General features: G+C 38.0%; 1 protein-coding gene across 5 annotated transcripts in view; it reads left to right on the top strand.

Moving 5' to 3' along the window:
* Herc2 (HECT and RLD domain containing E3 ubiquitin protein ligase 2) overlaps positions 1-17,524 on the top strand; it is a 184,226-nt gene that overhangs the window by 122,567 nt on the left and 44,135 nt on the right. For all 5 annotated transcript variants that reach the window (XM_071608567.1, XM_071608568.1, XM_071608569.1 and 2 more), the window contains 9 exons: positions 1,173-1,263; positions 1,698-1,875; positions 2,061-2,142; positions 2,228-2,399; positions 3,399-3,543; positions 4,213-4,438; positions 11,249-11,420; positions 12,988-13,174; positions 14,279-14,419. In XM_071608567.1, coding sequence (XP_071464668.1) covers positions 1,173-1,263; positions 1,698-1,875; positions 2,061-2,142; positions 2,228-2,399; positions 3,399-3,543; positions 4,213-4,438; positions 11,249-11,420; positions 12,988-13,174; positions 14,279-14,419 — 1,394 coding nt within the window. The remainder of the gene's footprint in view (positions 1-1,172; positions 1,264-1,697; positions 1,876-2,060; positions 2,143-2,227; positions 2,400-3,398; positions 3,544-4,212; positions 4,439-11,248; positions 11,421-12,987; positions 13,175-14,278; positions 14,420-17,524) is intronic.

Here is a 17,524-nt window from a genome sequence, read left to right on the forward strand (position 1 = left end):
GTGTGTTATTTTTCTGATGAGTCTGTGACTCATCAGATTTAGCAAGTGTTTATGAACCCCAGTGCTAAGAAAGATTGTTTAAAAAAGATAATATCATTCTCCTTCAATTTAGAGTACCTTTACTGAATAGTGTTTTAAAGTTGTATGGCAGGCCTTTGAAAAATAGAATTGTGTTAGTTACAAAGCTCAATTTATGCCTCTATTGGATGGAGTTAGATCTAAACCTGTATAACTGGAAATGCAAATGATAATGCTTAAGTAAGCCAAAATTTTACTTTTCTCCTCTGTAAAATTATAGAGGTAGGGTCTGGGTCCATCCATATGTTCTCTGCGTCCACAAAGAATGTTAGCTCTCCTTGTCCACCTCTGTGTGAAGTTGACCTTGCTGCTTTAGCCTTCAGTTCCAAGACCTAGGCAGCACCAGATGGCCTATCCTGTAGCCCACAGAGCCCTTTTTTGAGCTTTCTGTGGACAAAGAAGGCTGGGAAATGTGCTTAGCACATTGTAGCACTGATAATATGGGAGTTCTATGGTAAGAAAGAGGAGAGAATGAATGTTAGGGACTAGAAGCCCCACCTATCATACTGTCCTCAGAGCCCAGGAGCTGGCAGGACATCAGGTATATAACCAGAGGTCGTGCATATAATCCTGAGGTGGGGGTGTGTGGACTGGGAGAGTATTCCATGTTGTGGAAAGAACTGATATGCTTTGGGAACAGTGAGTATAATATTAAACTTACTTAATTGATGGTACTTCTGCTTAAATAATTTCACCAATGGGTGTGCATTGCAAAAAAGCTTAAATTGCCACCATATTTGACAATTTGCCTAATGACAAATATACTTATTTCAACGTCTTCCACCTAAATTTTTGATCTTTTATACATGAACATAGTTGAAGCCCCATTAATAATCAGCATTATTTTTCTGTTTCTTTGTAAGTACAAAAATTATTTTTTAGAGTTAAAATTTATGGTTTATTTAAAGTTCTCTAAATTTGCATATGTGCTACCCAGAAAGCCTTCATAATAACTGTAAGTGTTGATCCTATTTACTCATCATTTATTCAGCACATTCACTGAATATATGCTACATGCCAAGTGATTTGGGTAGTTATACTGTGACCTTTTGTATGTTGCATATTGGCAACCTATGTGCATGTCAATGTTGCAGGTGGCCGGCACGCCACAGCCTTAACCGTTGATGGGAAAGTGTTCTCGTGGGGTGAAGGTGATGATGGAAAACTTGGACACTTCAGCAGAATGTAAGAATGTTTTCTTCAGTCTTACTTCTTAATCAGAAACTGTAACTGAAAATAATAGTGGGTACCTTTAAATAGTTGTTTTGCATAGGATAGGTTGTTTGTGGACTAGATATGTGGAAAAATATTTCTTAATTTTTTAAAATTGTATACAGACACAGTACCTTTATTTATTTATTTGTTTGTGGTGCTGAGGATTGAACCCAGTGCCTCACATTTGCAAGGCAAACACTTGACCACTGAGCTACAATCCCAGCCCAGAGTTTTTTTTAACAACATGGATGAACATATGATTTGGCTTCACATACTGTTTTAAGTTTTGATAGTGAAGTTTGTTTGAAGATCTTTTATTGACTAAAGGTAGATTAGTGTAGATAACTTTTTTCTTTGAGAACAGGTGGATTGATTGTAGGGAGTGTAATTTGATTTTGTTTTAGGAACTGTGACAAGCCAAGACTTATAGAGGCCTTGAAAACCAAGCGCATCCGCGATATTGCCTGTGGGAGCTCACACAGTGCGGCCCTCACGTCCAGCGGGGAGCTGTATACCTGGGGCCTTGGAGAATATGGCCGGTTGGGACATGGAGATAATACAACACAGCTAAAGCCCAAAATGGTGATTATACACATTTTTGTTGCTTACAGAAAGCTTACCACCTGATGATTTTAAATGTAGATAAGCCTCAAGTCTAGGAAAGTTCATAAAGATGTGCATTATTGGCTTTTAGTCTGTGGAAAAAAATTTCCTTTACTTTCTTGGTGTCTGTGCTTGATTCTGTCTTTAAATTTGTAATTGAGTAGGTGAAAGTCCTTCTTGGTCACAGAGTAATCCAGGTTGCATGTGGAAGCAGAGATGCACAGACTCTGGCTCTCACAGATGAAGGTGAGCACCTGTTGTGGTTTTAAGTTTGAGGGTGGGTAGGAATGTATATGAAGTGCTGGCCTTAAGTAATATTTTTTAAACCTAGGTTTGGTATTTTCCTGGGGTGATGGTGACTTTGGAAAACTGGGCCGAGGAGGAAGTGAAGGATGTAACATTCCCCAGAACATTGAGAGACTAAATGGCCAGGGGGTGTGCCAAATTGAGTGTGGAGCTCAGTTCTCCTTGGCTCTCACCAAGTCAGGAGTGGTGTGGACATGGTACGTATACTACCTCACTGCTGCCAACATTTCTGTGCTTTGTAAGGCATGTGTGGGGATCCTTGACCTCACATCAGGCCCACCTTGGGTGCTCGTAAAATCATTGTATAACTTATCCCGGCATCTTTTTTTGTTATTTGTATTGAGAATAGGATTAATGATGATATTACAAGGAGAAAGTTCCTGTTATCAATGGGTCATTTTGAAAAGAATGCTAGGGAAATTTTAGCCCACTTGCCTTTCCTATTCAGTTGAGATGTCTGTGAAGTATTTCTTCCACTTTCTTTTTTTTTTTTTAATATATATATATATATATATATATATATATTTAGTTGTAGTTGGACACAATACCCTGATTTCCTTTATTTATTTATTAAAATATTTATTTTTAGTTGCACACAGTACCTGTATTTTATTTATTTTTATGTGGTGCTGAGGATCGAATCCAGAGCCCCACGTGTGCGAGGTTGAGCTCTACCACTGAGCCACAACCCCAGCCCCTTCTTCTACTTTCTTACTATACCAAAACCCCAATGATAAAATGAGAGCAAAATAGACATTTGCATCCTTTGGTCCTAAAAATTTTATGTGTGATTCTTGCAAAAGCTTAATTTTATTACAGTGCAGCATAGTGGTGGCCAGACCAACCTTGGAAGCTGTGTTGGGCCCTAGTGCTAATCATGACCAGTAGCAGCTTGAAAAAAGTGTATATCAGATAGATCTTTGGAAGCAATGTCTGCTTTTCTGTCTCTTATATGAAAAGTCAACAATAGTAACTTAAATATTGTAAAACATTTTACATTGGTAAGGATTTTGCTAGCAGAATTAATTTTGAATTCATAGAGTATGATTTTAGATGTAAGTTCAAAGACCTTGAGTGCTGTGTGTGATGTTTCCATCAAGCTGTCTCTAAAAATGGTGAGAGCATGAGTATTTTCTTGTGTATTGTTGCCAGACTGTAACTGTATATTAACATTCACACTGTTGGCCTCTCCTCAGGGGGAAGGGCGATTACTTCAGGCTGGGACATGGTTCTGATGTGCATGTGCGGAAGCCACAGGTGGTGGAAGGGCTAAGAGGGAAGAAGATTGTGCATGTGGCTGTTGGGGCCCTGCATTGTCTGGCGGTCACAGACTCAGGGCAGGTAAGGATGCCAATGGCCTGTATGTTACTACCCTTCTGCAGGGTGGTTATGACATAGCACTTATCTTGCCAGAACAATTTGGAGTGGGCAACTTGGAAAAAGTCATTCCATTCTAAAATCCACATGGGAATTATCCTTGAAGGTGCTCCTCCTGCTAATAAGGTATTAGCAGTATTTTGTTAGAAAATTGATAGCTAATGGAGGAGATACATACTACATTTCAGAAATAAAGAAATAAAGTTAATACTTGATTTATTCTTATTCTGCTCCTTTGGATGCCATACTTTAAAATTCATTTATGAAAACAAAACTATTATACTTAAAAGTGAATTCTATGATTACGTAAAGTCAAAAAGCTAATTACTTGAAAAATATGTATGTTGTTTTTGATCTTGACAAAATGAAGGAAAAAATGTTAACTGTACTTAGTTGATGAGAGGATTCCCTGTTCTATAACAAAGTAAAATGGATAAATTGATTTGATTTATATTAAGTAAACATGCATATCTACTTGCTGACAAGCATCTTCATGCTTAAATTTTTCTTAGCTGTGGTTCCACACGTGCCATTTTATAAGACTGTACCATGGCATATACTTTAAGCATTAAGTAAATTTTAAGAAAATTATCTGACATGTTGAAAACTGTATTTTTTTTTTTAATCTAACAGGTATATGCTTGGGGTGACAATGATCATGGCCAACAGGGCAATGGCACAACCACAGTTAATAGAAAGCCCACATTGGTGCAAGGCTTAGAAGGTCAAAAGATCACCCGAGTAGCTTGTGGGTCATCGCACAGTGTGGCATGGACAACTGTGGATGTAGCCACACCCTCTGTCCATGAGCCGGTCCTCTTCCAGACTGCAAGAGACCCTTTAGGTGCTTCCTATTTAGGTAACGCATTTTTTGTATCTTCTCTGTGCTTCTTCTGTAGGCTGTAGCAATATTATAGATTTCTGTAATAGTTCTGACACATTGGAGGTTGTTAACTGTATTATGAACCTGAAGGCACAAAATCTTGTGTATGCATGGGGAGGGTAGGTATCTTTACAGTGTTGAATAATCCAGCCAACAAATACTGTGTGTCTCTTTGGGCCTTTAATTTCTCTTAGCAATATTTTATAGTTTGAGTGTGCAGGTCTTGCATATCTCTTTCAAATTTATCTCAAGTGTTTCAGATTATGAGTACCATTATAACTTTTTAAAAAGATTGCTTATTCCTTGATACTGTATAGAAACATTCAAGTTGCTCCTTGCTAGCATATAGGAATATAATTAATTTTCTTCAGGGAACTTCATCTTTCTATGAAATTCTCATATGATTATTTTGTTTTCATCTTCTTTCTCTCAGTGGGGGTTATATAGTGTCCACTACCATTTGCTTTTTTAAAAAAAATTTATATATGACAATGGAATGCATTACAATTCTTACTACACATATAGAGCACAATTTTTCATATCTCTGGTTGTATACATAGTATATTCACACCAATTCGTGTCTTCATACCTGTACTTTGTATAATAATGATCATCACATTCCACCACCATTAATTACCCCATGTCCCCTCCTTTCCCCTCCAACCCTTTTGCCCTATCTAGAGTTCGTCTATCCCTCCCATGCTCCCATTTGCTTTTTTTATATATCTAAGTGTCATCCGGGTTCACCAGTTACTAGCTATAAAGACTGAGCAAGTTACTTAGCTTTCTTAGCTTTCCTGTGCCTTCCTTTTCTGGTGTAGATGAAGATGAGGCTCTACTTAGTCTTCTTTCAATTTATAATTGCATATTGGTGGTCTTTTCACATCACCTTGTGTGTATAACCTTTTGAAATATACTTTTTTTCACTCAGCACAATCCTCTGGAGATTCATCCAGGTTGTTGTATGTATCCAGTTTGTTCCTTAGTATTACTGAGTAGTATTTCCTGGTTTATTCACTCATTGAAGGACTTTTTTTTTTGATGATTTCTATTTTTGGCTATTACAAATAAACCTGTTTATGTCATCCATATCTAGGTATTTGTGTAAAAATAAGTTTGGCTTAATTGCCCAAGAGTGCAATTGCTGGATCATATGCAGAATTCATGTTTTGTTTGGTGCAAAACTTGTTTAGAGTATGCTGTTTACATTCTCACTATCAGTGGATGAATGACCCAATTTCTTCCATATTTTTACCACTATTTTTTACTTTTAGCCTTTCTGATGTCTGTATTAATTTCATTGTGGTTTTAATTTGTGTTCTCATAATGACTAATGTTAAACATCTTTTCATGCGCTTATTTACTATTTATATCTCTGGTGACATGTAGATGTGGCATTTCTAATTGGATTTTTTTCTGTCTCTGGAATATGTTTTTAGTTATTTGGTTTAGAGAGTTCTTTATATTCTAGGTGATTTTAGTCCTTTAGCAGCTCTGTGGTATGCAGATGCTTTCTCCAGGTCTATAGCTTATCTTTGCATCTTCATAGTATGAAAGTTTCTAATTTTGATATAGTCTATTTATTAAATTTTTCTCTTATGGATCATATTTTTGGTATTAAGTCATAAGCATAATTTCTTTTTCTTTTTTCTTTTTTTTTGGTACTAGGGATTGAACACAGGAATTTTTTCTACCACTGAGCTACATCCCCAGCCCTTTTAATTTTATTTTTGAAATTTTGAGACTGGTCTCATTTAGTTGCAGAGAATGGCCTTTAACTTGTGATCCTGCTGCCTCAGCTGAGTGGCTGAGATTACAGGTGTGCATCATCACATCCAGCTCCTAAGTATACTTTAAAAAGGGTTTTCTCCTGTGTTCTTTTTTAGATTTATAGTTTTATGTTTTATACGTAAGTAATGGGCTTTCTATAAAGTATGAAATTTAGATTGAGTTTTTTTTTTTTTTTAACTTACTTGAGTCCATTTGTTGAAAAGCTGGTTTTCCTCCACAGAATTGCTTTGACATATTTGTTAAAAATCATTTGGGTGGGCTGGGGTTGTGGCTCAGTGATAGAATGCTTGCCTAGCACATGCGAGGCCCTGGGTTTGATCCTCAGCACCAAATAAAAATAAATAAATAAAGGTATTATGTCCAACTATAACTAAAAAAATATCAGTTGCACATATTTGTGTGGATGTATTTTTGGGATCTCTATTTTATTCTACTGATTGTTATGTAAGTACCACACAGTCATGATTTTATTAACTTTATACTAATTTTTAAAATTGAATAGACTGTTCCCCTTATTCTGAACTCTTTCAAAATTGTTTTAGCTATTCTAATTCCTTTGCCTTTCCATATAAATTTTAGAGTAATCTTGCCTATATATCTAAAAACTCTTGCTGGAATTTTGATAGAAATTGCATTACATCTGCATATCAGCTTGGGTAGGATGGGCATCTGTTCTTTGCAAAGTTTTCCAATCCTCAAACATGGTATGAGTTTGATTTATTTAGTTCTCTTTTGATTTCTTTCATATTTGTTTTGTAGTTTGTATCTGTTCTCAGAGCTCCTCGCTAAATTGGGATTCTAATACTAGAATAGCTATTAATCTTGCTATAATGGGAGATAAAGGGAGCTGGTACAGATGTGTATAGATGTGAACAGTGTGTACCTTTCACAGGATGCTTTTTTTAGCTGGCAGATGGACTAATGTCTGGTTGTCCAGCTTGCAACCAGAAGATTTCTCACGTGGAAATTTGTGCTGGCAGACATCCCTGTGACTCTTGTGTCTGTGTCTGGTTTATGCCTGACCTACCATCACTCATGCGGGGAGAACTGAAACAGCCCCTGGTTATTTGAATGGAGGGAGCAATTTAATACACCACCATAATAGAAAACAAGTTCAAAGATTTTTACTTTCAGATCCTGGGCAAGGAGGGCATGATGAGTTGGGAGGTCAGTCTTCTAGTCTCTGGGTCACAGGAGGCAGAAATAAAGAGTGAGAAAGAAGGAGAGAGAAAGAGAATACACAGAACAACTAGTAGTGCAAATAAGGGAATAGAGTGTGGGTCACTTTAAGTTTGTGGGCACGTACCTGAATGGTTGGTTTAAAGGAAGTGCAGGCAGGAAAAGTGGAGCCCAGACTCCTATGCCTCTGGGAGAGATGCCTCTCAGTTCTTATTTTTGGTCACAGGCTTAAGTAACTTGGGTATAATGTTCTACTTATAATGCCTAGGCAGCATTTTAAAAAATAATTCTTTTAGACATTGATGGACCTTTATTTTATTCATTTATTTATATGTGGTGCTGAGAATCGAACCCAGTGCCTCACACATGCTAGGCAAGTGCTCTACCACTGAGCCACAATCCCAGCCCCCTAGGCAGCAATTTTTGCTGTGCCCTTCTAAGTACAGTAGCATAGTATGCAAGTTCTGTATGTGTTTTGTTATGTTTATCACCTCTTTCTCTCTCTTTCTTTCTTTCTCTCTCTCTCAAGATTATGCCTGGTCTGGTGGCACATACCTGTAATTCCAGTTACTCAGGAGGCCTAGGCAGGAAGATCATAAGTTCAAGGCCAGCCACTTGGTGAGGCCCTAAGCAACTTAGCAAGACCCTGTTTCAAAATAAAATGGGCTGAAGATATGGCTCAGTGGTAAAGCACCCCTGTGTTCAATCCCCAGTACAACCCCCTCCCCAAATGTTTGTTATGGAATTTTTATTAAATTTGATTAATTTTTGTGGTAGGGATGGAAACCAGGGCCTCACACATGCAGTGCAAACATACTGCCACTGAGTTACATCCCCAGCCCTGTGTTTGTAATCTTGTTTTCTATTAATACAGAGAAGTGCAATTTTTGTACAATTTTAATATTACCCTGTGATTTTCGAGGATTGAACTCAGGGGCACTTGATCACTGAGCCTTATCCGCAGCCCATTTTTGTATTTTATTTAGAGACAGGGTCTTTGAATATTGAATATTAAATACTGAGTTGCTTAGTGCCTTGCTTTTGCTGAGGCTGGCTTTGAACTCACAATCCTCCTGCCTCAGCCTCTTGAGCTGCTGGGATTATAGGCTTGTGCCACCACGCCCAGCAAGACCTTGGACTTTTCTGTATAGACATTGGTGTCATTTTTAAGTAGAGGCAGTTATTCATATAATTTTCTTTTTCTTGCCTTTTACATTAGCTAGAATACTTAGGACTGTTAAAGAAGAGTGGCAAGAGCTGGTATGCTTGATGTATTCATAATCTTAGAGGAAAAGCATTTAGTCTCCCACCACAAAGGATGATGTTAGCTCCAAGATTTCTTGTAAACGCTTTTTATCAAGTTAAGAAAGGTCTCCTGTCTTCCTAGACAGCTGAGAGTTTTTTTTTCACTATTGAATGTTGAGTTCCATCATGGCTTTTCTCTATTGATATAATCATGGACTTTCTTCTTTAATGCATTGATAGGTAGATTGCATTGATTTTTGAATATTGAGCCAGTGTTGCACACCTGGAATAAACACTACTTGATTTTTACTTTTTGTTTAATTTTCCCTGTTTTTCTCTTATCTTTTTTATTGGTTTCTGGTCTCCATTAGTTTCTAATTTCTGTTTGCTTTAGGTTTATTTTGTTGTTGTTTTAGGTAGGGCCTATAGATAACTGTATGAGACCTTTTTTAAAAAAAAAAAAATCTTTTGGTACTAGGGATTGAACCCAGGGCCAAGTATAGCCCAACTCTAGGCTATACCCCCAGCCCTTTTTATTTTGAGATAGGGTCTTGCTAAGTTGCCCACACTGGCATAGAACCTAATAATTATTCTGCCTCAACCTCCTGAATAGCTGGGATTATGGGTGTGAGCTACTGTGCCTGGATGATTTGAGACCTTTCCTTCTTTTAATGTAAACTTTTAGTGTTATAAATTTTCCTCTCAACACTGCTTTAGCACATCTTGCAAATTTTGTTAGGTTTCATTTTCTTTTTCATTCAGGTTTGTATAGTATGTCAATATTGTATATATTAATAAAATGTTATAATGTATATAATGCAGTATAATATAAATTATGAATTATGTTAACATTAATATAAAGAAGTTAAGAACTTTTACATTCCTGTTGATAAGTAATGTTGGTCTGTACTGTTTATTGTAATGTCTGTCTAGCTTTGATATCAGGATAATGCTGGCCTCATAGATTGGGATGTCTGGTATTCCCTTCTTTTCAGTTATCTTTTAAATTTGTGTAGAATTATTATTTCAGGAGAATTCATCAGTAAAGACAGCCAGGCCTAGAGTTTTCTCTCTGTGTGTGTGTGTGTGTATGTATGTATATGTTTGTGTAATTTTTTAACTATAAATTTTATTGCTTTAATAAATACTTATTTTCTAGTAGGATTTGTGTCTTTGACATAAATTGTCCATTTTATCTTACTTGTTGAATTTACTGGCATAAAGTTGATCTCAGTATGTGCTTATTTCCTTTTTAAAGTTAATGGAATCTATAGTGATACAATTTCTTGTTTCTTATATTGTTCTCAAAGAACAAGTCTGTGCTTTACTGATTTTTCTTTTTTTTTTTTTGTATTTTCTTGCCATTCCACCTACATGATAATGTTTGATTAAATGCCATATATCATGAATTGTGTCTTTGATATTTTCGGAGATTTTTAAGTTTAAAAAATTTTTTTAGTTGTAAATAAACACAATATTATTTTTATTTGTTATTTTTATGTGGTGCTGAGGATCAAACCCAGTGCCTCACATATGCCAGGCAATTGCTCTACCACTGAGTCACAACCCCAGCCCTGTATCTGTAAATCTTGAGCTTTAATATGGTTAAGTTACTCTGAAGCCATTTGACTCTGTTTTGACCTGGGTTTAGATTTGGTAGTTTAAGATGGAGCTAATTATTCCCTACCATGGGGACAAAGAGTTTTCTGAGTACTCTTCCCATGCCTTGTGGACTGTGAGGTCTTCCAGTCTGGCTGATGGGAATAACGGCTACTCTGGGCCTTGCATGTTTGATGGGTACTGTGCCTCTACTCCTTTCAGGTGTTTTTAAAATTTGACTTGTGTAGTTTTTTACATGTTTCCATCAGCTTCTGTTGAATCCTTGACTCGGGTGGGGGAAGGTACCTGCACATTCCCTGGGCTCTTTGGAACACTCACTTTCTCTGGTCCTGACCTCTAGCCTCTGGCCATGTTGTCCTGCCTGGTTTCTGACTCCCCATTCTTCATTCAGGGAAACCCACCAGGCCTTCCTTGCCTGACTCTGCTCAGGGTAGTGAGTTGGGATGTATGTCTCATAAGACAGTGTAGTGGTACAGTACACAGCATCTCTCTTTGTCATTTTGGATTATTTTTTGTCTTTTTTTTCTGGGAGGGGGGTCTTGCTTTGTAGAAGGAAGTACATATAGGTAGTTAAGATAGCATTTTCACAGCTTATGTGTATATAATGCATGTTTTAAAAGTTTTTTATAGCTTTTTTGTATTTCTAGTGAACATTTACTAAAATAGTTTCTTTATTTTATTTCATTTTTTTTTAATGTTGTGCTAAGGATCAAACCCAGTGCCTCACACTGTATCACTTAGCCACAACCCCAGCCCCCTGAAAATGGTTTCTTTATAGAAGTACTGATAATCATTATTTTATCTGAAAAGACTGTGAGCCTAATACATACTCTATGAAATAGCAAAAATATAGATTGTTATGTTTTGGAACTAGTCTAAAAGGCCAAACTATAGAAACAGAGCAAATAATAACCTTAAAATAGAATACATATTTTTATTTTTATTTTTCAGGCGTGCCTTCAGATGCTGATTCTTCTGCTACCAGTAATAAAATAAGTGGTGCAAATAATTCTAAGCCAAATCGCCCTTCTCTTGCCAAGATTCTCCTCTCATTGGATGGAAACCTGGCCAAACAGCAGGCCTTATCACATATCCTTACAGCACTGCAAATCATGTATGCCAGGTAGGCTTGTATGCTAAATTTTGAAATTCTATAACTGTGTAGGCGTTGTGTTTTTGTCATATTTTGATTGACTGAATGTCTCCAAGAATATTGTGTTATTATTTTTAAGTGCTGTGAGTTGAAGGCACATATCCTTTGATGGCATCTTTATGCTTATTTTAATGGGTATTGAAATAGGAATCAGAAAACCAAGTTAAAGAACATTTTCATTTTTGTATTTTATTTTGGTCAGTAAACTCTTAGCATTAATATTTGTGGGAGAGAAAAAATTAACTATAATTTACAGTGATGTTTAAGACAGTGTCACTCACTTAGTAAGGCAGAGTTTTGATACTACTTTTACAGAATTTTTCTATTGTTTTCTTATAGCATACATTAGTCAGCTTTGCATCATTATAACAGAATACCCAAGATCATAAGAGAAAAGGTTTATTTTGGCTCACAGTTTTGAAGTTTCCAGCCCATGATTAGTTATCCCCATTACTTTGGGTCTGTGGCAAGGTAGCACATCATGGTGGGCACAAGCAGCAGAAGAAAAGCCACTCACCTCTTGACCAGGAGTTGAAAAGAAAAGGAGAAAGGGACCAGGGTCTCCTATCTCACTCAGGGGCATACCCCCAGTGGCCTAAACGCCTCCCACTAGGCTTTACCTCTTCAAGAATCCTTCATCTCCCAATAGTACCACCCTGGGGACCAAGCCTTTAACACATGGGCCTTTGGTAGACATTCAAGATGCAATCCATAGAATAGCCTGAGTGAATTGCCTATCTCTAAATGTATTATTGGGAGTGGAACTCACAAGATGTACTTACGTAGGATCATGAGCTTTAGAACAAAGCCAGTCATTGAGAGGACATTTAGTCCTTGCTACCTGGTATGTGGCAGGCTTTCAGTAAACACAAACATTCTTTTATATATATTTTAGAGAGAGAGAGAGAGAGAGAGAATTTTTAATATTTATTTTTTAGTTTTTCGGCGGACACAACATCTTTGTTTGTATGTGGTGCTGAGGATCGAACCCGGGCCGCATGCATGCCAGGCGAGCGCGCTACTGCTTGAGCCACATCCCCAGCCCAAACACAAACATTCTTGATATTCAATTATCCAGTCTGTAGTCTCTAACAGCAACCCAAAAGGGTTTCCCAGGGTGAATCAGAGGCTTATTCTGGTCTGGTTTTTACATTTGGAAGTCTTTCACTTGTCCTTACCATGGTTATTCAAGTAAATGCTACTTAACAGTAAGTATACATTCTGAGGTAATATCATAAGAAGTATAGTTATGCACATTAAGCTGGCTAGGACATTACCATGCAATACAGTCCTATGAGATATATGCAGTTCATCGTTGACTGAAAGGTTGTTTTGTGGTATGTGGCTATAAATAAGATCTGGCCATAATAAGATTTTAGCTTATAGAGAATGGGTACCTGTAATGATATTTTTGTGAAATTCTTTATATATGTCCTATAAAAACAAGGATGTGTTTCAGGGAGTGATCATTCCACTTTGTTCATCCTGTCATATGTGGCAGGCACCTCATTGCAGGCCTGGCTTTCTGTTCTGACAGGGATGCAGTGGTTGGGGCCCTAATGCCAGCTGGCATGATTGCCCCGGTGGAGTGTCCCTCATTCTCCTCCTCAGCACCCACTTCCGATGCCTCTGCCATGGCCAGTCCCATAAATGGAGAGGAATGCATGCTGGCTATTGACATTGAAGACAGATTGAGTCCAAATCCATGGCAAGAAAAGAGAGAGGTAAAAGTAAATCTGAACACCATATTAGATCAGAAAGAAAAAGTTAACTTCTTTGTGTCTAGTAAAATGTGTCATTTTTTTCACTTAATTTTTGCTGTTTTTGATTTTGATCTTGAATTAGAAAAAATATATGCTTATGAATGAGCTTTCCTAGTGTTGAAATGCAAATAGTTTATTCTTTTTTAAAAAATCATTAAATACAGCTTTGAAACCTTAAAGGTCTTGTAACTTATTTGGAGAAAGTATACCTCATGAAGAGAGGTGAGTTCATTTTAGTCTGAGTCATATGACCTGCTATTGAATATTAATAGGTTTTCCTGGAAATAAGAATGTGGTTGACTTTGCAGGTCTGCTTCAGGCCCACTGGTGGGTGGTAGCCGATGTGTGGTGTAAGCACTGTGTGGCCTTTGTAAAATCTGGAACATTCCAAATGGCCCCCAATAGTTTTTTTTTTTCCCCCCTGGGGGGGCAGTATTGGGGATTGAACTCAGGGGCACTCAACCATTGAGACACATCCCCAGCTCTATTCTGTATTTTATTTAGAGATAGGGTCTCACTGAGTTGCTCAGTGCCTCGCTGTTGCTGAGGCTGGCTTAGAAATTGTGATTCCTTTGCTGCAGTTTTCAGAGCTGATAGGATATAGGCTTGTGCCATCACGCCTGGCCCCCAGTAGCTTTTTTGGAGGCGGGTGCGCAGGGTGGGAACTGGGGATTGAACTCAGGGGCACTTGACCACTGAGCCTCATTCCCAGCCCTATTTTGTATTTTACTTAGAGACAGGGTCTCATTGAGTTGCTCAGCACCTTGCTTTTGCTGACGCTGGCTTTGAACTCGTGATCCTCCTGTCTCAGCCTGGCCCCCGGTAGCTTTTTGTTGTTCTTGTTTTAGTTGGACACAATATCTTTATTTTATTTATTTTATGTGGTGCTGAGAATTGAACCCAGTGCCTCACACATGCTAGGCAAGCGCTGTACCATTAAGCCACAACCCCAGCCCCCTACCCCCACCAGGAGCTTTTTGAGAAGACATCTTTGGGCTTGTGTAAAAGACTGCTGTTGCTGAGCTTTTCTACTTAAACTTTCTCTCTGGTGTATTCTCCATTTAGATTGTCTGCTCTGAGGATGCTGTGACTCCCTCTGCAGTGACCCCATCTGCTCCCTCAGCCTCCTCTAGGCCATTTATCCCAGTGACAGATGACCCAGGAGCTGCCAGCATCATTGCAGAAACCATGACTAAAACCAAAGAGGTCAGGAAGTCATCTTTAACTTCTTAATTTGAAATAATCTTAAATGTATAAAACAGTAACAGAAATAATATTTAGAGATAAAACATGGGGCACCCACCTAGGTTCTCAAGTTGTGTTGAGAGCTATGGCAGGTCAGAATGACGCCTGGTATTTGCCAGGGGGAATGTTTGAAAGGTGACGCCAGCGAACCATTGAGGTGATGATTTGAGTTAAGCTATATATAATTGCTGTGATGCTGGATTGATTGTATTGTATGTTTGACCTTTACTGTTGGGCAATGGGTCGGCTCTTGCTGCCTAGGGCGCCCGCTACTTTGGAGTTCTCTTGGGGATTTCCGGAGAGTTCCCATTGGTTGGGGAAGTACCGGAGGAGGGATTTCCGGAGGAGGGATTTCCGGTTGGTGTGTGGTGGTCCTGGGAGAGGGCCGCTTGTAGGTAGCGTTGGCGGAAAAGCGCATGTGCAGTGCCGGTGAGAGTTGAAATAAAGTAGTTGCTGTTTGAACTTACAAGGCTTTGTGGCGTCTTGGTTATTGGTGCCCAGCCAGACTGCAGCAAAGTTGCTGGCTATATTTTGAATCATTTATGGAAGTGCTATCATTTCCTAGTGTATTTCTTGAGTATCGGGACATCAAAAGTGACCCAGGTTCTCTTCTAATTCACAGACCTATTCAGCTGGTGTTCATTGTCCTGATAGTGTCTTCCTAGGTCTAGCATCCAGCCTACAATTTTGTACTATCTTGTTAATCTTTAATACAGGACAATTCTAAAATACTTCATTTTGACAGAACCACCACAGGAATGATCGGAGTTGCATCGTAGATTTGCTGCTTCTCTGATGATGTAACTATTATCCCTTGGCTAAGCGTTTCTCCAGTGGAAGTTAGTTTGTTATTAAGTACTTCTGAGGATATACTTTGAGACTCTGTAGATATCGTTCCTCCTCATATTTTATTCACTAGTAATTTGGAATGCATTAATGATTCTAGCTGAACTTATTATTAATGACTATGGTGGTTGTCTTGTGATCATTTTTCAAATTTCTCATTTCTTACAGGATATAATTGTTACTCTTCTTCTGTAAGGGAGAGCTTTCCCTTCTCATTGTCTGTTTAACTTCTGTCATCTACCTACCAACCTACCTACTTACCCACTTTACCTACCTGTTATATTGGTATAGACTCATGGATTCCTATTTTATTCAAATATTGACATTTGTTGCTATCATCATTTGTCATACCTTTTGGGCTGGTTTCTTTGACATTCTGAAGTGTCCCTATAATACTTTGACCTTTTCCTTACTTTCTGGCAATAGTGTGTTCCATGTTCATTTTATATATATATATATATATATATATATATATATATATGGAGTAGGTACAGGGATTGAACCCAGGGGAGCTTAACCACTGAGCCACATCCCCAGCCCTTTTAAAATATATTTTTATTTAGAGACAGGGTCTTACTGAGTTACCTAGGGCCCTACTAAGTTGCTGCAGCTGGTTTTGAATTCGTGATCCTCCTACCTCAGCTGCCCAAGCTGCTGGGATTATAGACATGTGCCACCACGCCTGGCTCTATACTCATCTTGCACCTACTCTGCCCCTGCCCTGGAATTGGCCATTATTCTAAAGAGCCCTGGTTCTTTTTAGTGGAACACAAGATTTGGAAATCAAGATTGAGGTGATTGGTTACTGGGTGTTTTTGTTTTGGCCCTTTTAGCAGTTAAATATATGTGTGTGTGAGTATTTATTTCTTTTACATCTTACCTGTGTAACAAAAGCTGATTCAAATCAATACTTTGAGTTCTAGTCCAACACCAGAGTTTCTTACCCTCCTTTCTATATTCTCTGGTGTCTAATCCTTTTATATGTTACTGGATTTGGTTCTACCATATTATTGGGGAGTTTTGCATCTATATTCATAAGGGCTACTGATTGGTAATTGTCTTGTGGTTTCTGTTTCTGGTTTGGATAAAAAGTTTGTGAAGAATTGGTGTTAATTCTTGGTGGAATTTTTATCTTTTGCTGATATGTTCCCATCCTTCTTTAAGCATTTCCTTGGTTCCTGACACAGCAGAAATTTCCAGGTTTAATAAGATGTTTTATTCTTTAGTTTAGGAATCACCTATCTTCCAAGGAAGTCCTTGCTTTTTACTAATTAGAGAATGTTATTTAGAAGCCAAGAGTTGGGCTCTTCATGAGCTCATTGCTATTGGGATGATAGCTAGGGAATAAATGTGTGTGTGTGTGTGTGTGTGTGTGTGTGTGTGTGTGTGTAATACTGGTTCACACCACTACAATTGATTTGCATCTAACTAGGATTTATTTTAGTTTTTCACTCTTTTTTTGTATTTATGACTCTTATCTCTGAAAGTAAGGAACCAGGCTCTTGTCATTTACAAGCTATTTACTTGTGGTTTGGTCTCCTTAGATAACCAGTCTTCCATTTTGACTGCCACCCATCCCCTTTCTTTCTCTGAATAGCCTCTGGTGCTCAAAACCAGTCTGTCCTTCCTGGGGACCACCTCTTCATGCTACTTGACCTGTGGTCCTAACCCTACCTCCATGCTGGCTTGTCTAAACTATGGTACCTTCCTCACTTGACTCTGCCACACCAGGTACCATATCTGTGGATACCCTGCCCAGCCCCACACCAGGATGCCCTACCATGCTTGCACACTCTCTTGCCTGCCAACCTTGGAGAAAAACAAGCATTATTTTCAATTACATTTGGAACCCTTTATGGCAGAAAATAAGTTTTATGGAAATTATTCAGAACCATCTGTGGTAATAATCTCTGGAATCAACTTCTGATTTCTGAAAGTCTCCTGGAATTGAGGGTTTAACACAGAAATTATTTTAAATAAGGCACAATTTTTGCTTTAGGTAGAAGGATAATACTTTTTTTCCCTGCAAATTTATTTATGAAACACAGGTGTTGTCCAGGTTATACCTCTAAATTCCTTTTGTTTTCATTTTGATGTGTCTCATAAATTATGGTGAAGTAATTTTCATTTTAGTATTGGGCTGTGATTCATGTTTAAGGATATGCTGCTAGTACTTTGCCTTTTTATCAGTTCCTCTAGGCATATTTTCTATTTTTTTAA

The sequence above is a fragment of the Marmota flaviventris genome, chromosome 2 (assembly GCF_047511675.1).
Source record: "Marmota flaviventris isolate mMarFla1 chromosome 2, mMarFla1.hap1, whole genome shotgun sequence".
In the NCBI taxonomy this organism is placed as follows: domain Eukaryota; kingdom Metazoa; phylum Chordata; class Mammalia; order Rodentia; family Sciuridae; genus Marmota; species Marmota flaviventris.